Consider the following 4,865-nt stretch of genomic DNA (forward strand, 5'->3'; position numbering starts at 1 on the left):
CTATGAGTCAGAACTAACTCGATGGCACATAACAGCAATAACAATATGTGTAACACACTATTAGCCAGTTCAGCATTTTCAATTCGTGATCTCAATTACTTTAATCTGGTGTGCAGTCCTTACCCTTACTAGATGCCAAATTTCATCTCCCCATAAGCAGAAACCCACTGCGACCCAAACAGTGCTTCCCCTTTCTTCTTCCCTCTGTCCCTGGTAACCACTAATAAACTTTTTTGTTGTGGTTGATAAGTGCCACTGAGTCAGTTCAGACTCATTGTACCCTGCATAGGGTTTCCCAGGAGCAGCTGGTGGATTTGAACTGCTGACCTTGTGGTTTCGAGTCCAGTGCTGATTCTACAGTAACAGACTTTAGTCATGATATATTTGCCTATTCTTTTTATTATTATTAAAGAATATTTTTTATCATATATATTTTGTTGTTGTTTAGGATGTACAGAGCAAATCATCCACTAACTCAATAGGTCCTACACACACAACTCAGTGACAGTGATTATATTCTTCCAAGTTGTATAGCCATTTGCATCCTCCCTGTCTGAGTTGTTCCTTCCCCATTAATATAAATTCCCTACACTTTCAGTTTTCTATTTCTTTCTCGAACGTATGTGTCAACTTGAACCTGTATAGACAATTCCTTAGAAGACTAGAATGCTCAAGACAGGCATTTTTCATATTTGCCCTTTTCTGATTGATTTGCTCAAGACGCTGTCCTTTTTTATTCTGTTTACACTTGGAAGACACTGTTCACTCATTAATGCATACAGAGTTCCTGCCCTCTTGTCTGCAAATTCTGCATTCTACCTAAAATAGTGATCTTTAAGCTTATTTTCGCTAAGGTTGTTGTTGTAGTTAAGCGCTGCTCAAGTCAGTTTTTGCTGACTACATCACAGAGCACTTTTTTTTGACAGCTAAATCCTCTGTAACCCAAATCGATGCTATCGATAAAGCGCAGCCCACTTGACTGGTTCAGCCTCCTTCCCAACTCCTGTATTACCCGCCCTACCCCATGAAAATGCCAACTTTGAAAACTGAGCCTAAGCAGTGGACTTTCTAGGAGATAGTGCAGTTCTTGTCTAGCACACACGGTTCTCATAAAACTTTGTTCCCTAAGTCAGAAGGTGTTTGTATTCATTTCCTACTACCCACCACACAACCAGTTGCTGTCAAGTTGGTTTTGACTCCGTGTGTGTCAGAGAAGAGCTGTGCACTATAGAATTTTGAATGGCTAATTTTTTGGGGATAGATCACTGGACTTTCTGTGGTACTTGTGGGTGGACTCAAAACTCCTATCTTTTGGTTAGAAGTTAAGCAGGTAATCAGTTTTCACCACCCAGCGACTTGTTTAGTTTCCTAGAACAGAGATTGGAGTGATGACGTCACCAGCCAAGGCCCACCTGTACTATCTGAAGCTAGAAGAGCAAAGAAAGCGTCCTCCCTTAGGTCTTCAGAAGGATTCAGAGGGGCCCTGCCAACACCTTGATTTTGGACTTCCAGAATTGTCAGTGAATATATTTTTGTTGTATTTAGGCTACCCATTTTATGGTAATTCTTTTCCTACAACTGCTATAGTAAATTATCACCAACTGAGTAGTTTAAAGGCAATATAAATGTATTCAGTGACAATTCTGGAGGCCAAAAGTCCAAAATCAAGGTGTTGGCAGGACCATGCTCCCTCTGAAGACCTAAGGGAGGACTCTTTCTTTTTTCTCCTAGCTTCAGGTAGCCCAGGTAGGTCTTGGCTGGTGGCAGCATCACTCCAATCTCTACCTTCATCTTCATTGCCTTCTTCTCTGTGTGTATTGGTGTCGCTTCTTAAAAAAGACACCGGTCTTACTGGGTTAGGGCCCGCACTATTCCAGTACAACTTCATCTTAACTTGATTATATCTGCAAAGACCTGTTTCCAGATAAGGTCACATTCACAGGTACTAGGTCTTAGGATTTGAACAAAACACTTTGAGGACCACAGTTTACCTCATAGCAATGTGCACAAAGAAAAAAGACCAATGAGAGAGTTTTTTGATGTAGGCTAAATAGTAGTAGAGGCTGATTTGCATCCTCTTGGAATCAGGAACATTGAAACGTCTTTGTTTAGTGTTCCCTTCCACTTGGGCCAGTTGTCTTGGCCAACCTCATCTTGTTCCACAACAGAAAGACATTTTACTTCTTCCAGGACTCACACAGGTGTTGAACAGACCCAGGGGAGTTATTGACTGAAGTAGCATCCCCAAATAAACAACACAGTTGCTTAAGCAATGAGATGTTGTTGTTGTTACGTGCCATCAAGTCGGTACCAACTCATAGCGACCCTATGCACAACAGAATGGAACACTTCCTGATCCTGGGCCTTGTTTTCTGGGTTTTCTTAACTGGACATTATCAAACATTGGCCAGACCTGGATAATTGTTTTGAAAAATATTGTTTGGACCCAAGTTGGGGAAGGTTGAAGGTTTCGATGACATAGGAATTAAAGAGGAATTAGAGAGTCTGCAAGAGTGTTTAGTGAGTGTGCCCTTGTTTTTTTTCTCTGTAGGTTTTGGCTGGTGATTAAGGAAGATGGACATATGGTCACTGCCCGTCAGGAGCCTCGCCTGGTGCTGGTCTCCATCACCTATGAGAACAACTGCCTGATTCTTGAGGCCCCAGGCGTGGACCAGCTGGTTTTGCCAAGCAAGCTGCCTTCTTCACACACACTGAAGGACTGCAGGTGCTCTGCTTGGAGGCAACCCAGGACAACATTCCGTTTAGCTACAGTGTGTAGAGTAGACCATGCCACTGGTAATGGGAATATTTAAGAGAAGTCTAGTCTGAGTTTGGGATTAAGTCAGTAATCAGACTTAAGTGGGTGATTAACAGGGTAATGGCAGGTCAACAGAAATCAACATTCCCACGTTTTTCATTTCTCTGCTACTTTTGTTCTGAAACCAGTTACACATACAACACTTCTTCTGACCCTAGCCACCTGGAGCTAGGTTATAAACTGAAGGATACAGACTTCCAAGTCTGCCCAAGACTCAGACACTTGGATCCCCACAATGCCCTTCTTTCTCACATGTGGCTACAAACTCGAGGCTTCCCCATGACTCCTTCAGGATGGAAGACAAACTTGTTCCCCCAGACCCTGGGCTCCCTCACTTCAGACTCGTTGGCTACAAATTTTGGGGTTCCCTTTACTAAGCTGTAAGCTCAGGCATTTGTAGTCTTCCTCATTTCTGACCTGTTGGCTCCCACTATTCCTTTGGGTTCAGTAATTTGCTGGAATGACTCACAGATCTCATGAAAAGAGCTATACTTACAATGACAATTGTTGTTGTAGTTAAGTGCTGTGGAGTCGGTTCTGACTCATAGAGACCCTGTATAAGGTTTCTGAGGTTGTAAGTCTTTGCGGAAGCAGAAAGCCTTGTCTTTCTACTGAAGGGCTTGAACAGCCAACCTTGTGGTTCACAGTCCAATGTTTATCATACAGAGCCACCACGCTTGTAGGAAAAAGGATACAAATGAAGAGACGCATAGGATGAGGTCTGGGAGCATTCTCAATGTAGAGCTTCCATGTCCTCCCACATGTATTGATGCCTTTCACCAGTGAGGAAGCCCAGGGAGCTGTCTGGTCCAGAGCCTTTACTGCAGCCTCACTATGTAAGCATGACTGATTGAACTATGCCACCCTCCTCCCCAGGTCAGCCATCACAAGGTAGGATAGCAAAAGCCACCTCAATGACTCAAGAAAAACAAATCCCAAGAGTTTAAAGTTAATCTCTCAGAAACCAAGGGCAAAGATCAAATTATTTGGGTAAAGTTAAATTCTTTACCTCACAGTGATAGAGTGTAGAGGGAGTAACAGGCCCAGTCTTTAGGACTTGTCTCCTTCATTCAAGTTGATGAATCCCGATTCAAAATTGCTAGTCTCTTAGCCAGGCAGTCAAGAGAGTAAGTGGAATCTGTACCAGTTGAATCATGAGGCTGGTGATAAGGATGCTGGAGTCTTAAAAGGTGGCTCTGAGGTCTGGATCAGAGGTGTTTGTGGCAGGAGTGCGTTTGAGGATTTCCACTGCTGGCTAGGAGATGGGCCTGACAGTGATTGGACTTTTCTATGAGACTTCCAAGTTCCATGTCTTGCTCTGTGCTGTCAGAAAGGCTTAGAGGCTCAGGTGTGTGTCATGGGTACTTTCTAATCAGCGGGACTTAAAAATGATTGTGGTGAATGTTGACTCCTGGTGTCACGCTGTAGGACCAATACTGGACTTCAAAGTAGAAGGTTGGCAGTTCAAACCCACCAACTGTTCCTTGGAAGCCCTATATAGGGTCACTATGAGTCGGAACTGACTCGATGGCACTTAACAACAATATATATATAGCCATCACTCATCTATCAGTTTGTTGTACTGTGGCTGTTGTTGTGTTGCTGTGATTCTGGAAGCTCTGCAACTGGTACACTAAATATAATCAGGGTCACACATGGTAGATGGTGTTCAGCTGAGCTTCCAAACGAAGGCAGACTAGGAAGAAGGAAGGGTAGACTACTTCTGAATGTTTACCCTCTAAACTCTTATGAATAGCAGTGAAACACTGCTGGATAGCACCAGAGTATCGGAGATTGAAACATGATGAAGAGCACCAGAATAGCATCAGATATAGTGCCAGAAGATGAGGCCCTCGGGTTGGAAGACACTCAAAATACAACTGGGGAAGAGCTGCTTCCTCAAAGAAGAGTTGACCGTGATGATGCGAATGGAGTAAAGCATCCTGGACCTTCATTTTCTGATGGGACACAACTCAAAATGACAAGAAACAGCTGTAAGCATCTATTAATAATTGGAACATGGAATGTATGAAGTATGAATCTAGGA

General features: G+C 43.2%; 1 protein-coding gene across 1 annotated transcript in view; it reads left to right on the plus strand.

Annotated features, from left to right (window-relative positions):
- MARC2 (mitochondrial amidoxime reducing component 2) overlaps nt 1-4,865 on the plus strand; it is a 60,536-nt gene that overhangs the window by 7,007 nt on the left and 48,664 nt on the right. The window contains exon 2 of the mRNA XM_006869706.1: nt 2,552-2,725. Coding sequence (XP_006869768.1) covers nt 2,552-2,725 — 174 coding nt within the window. The remainder of the gene's footprint in view (nt 1-2,551; nt 2,726-4,865) is intronic.

The sequence above is a fragment of the Chrysochloris asiatica genome, unplaced genomic scaffold (genome assembly GCF_000296735.1).
Source record: "Chrysochloris asiatica unplaced genomic scaffold, ChrAsi1.0 scaffold00133, whole genome shotgun sequence".
Taxonomy (NCBI): Eukaryota; Metazoa; Chordata; class Mammalia; order Afrosoricida; family Chrysochloridae; genus Chrysochloris; species Chrysochloris asiatica.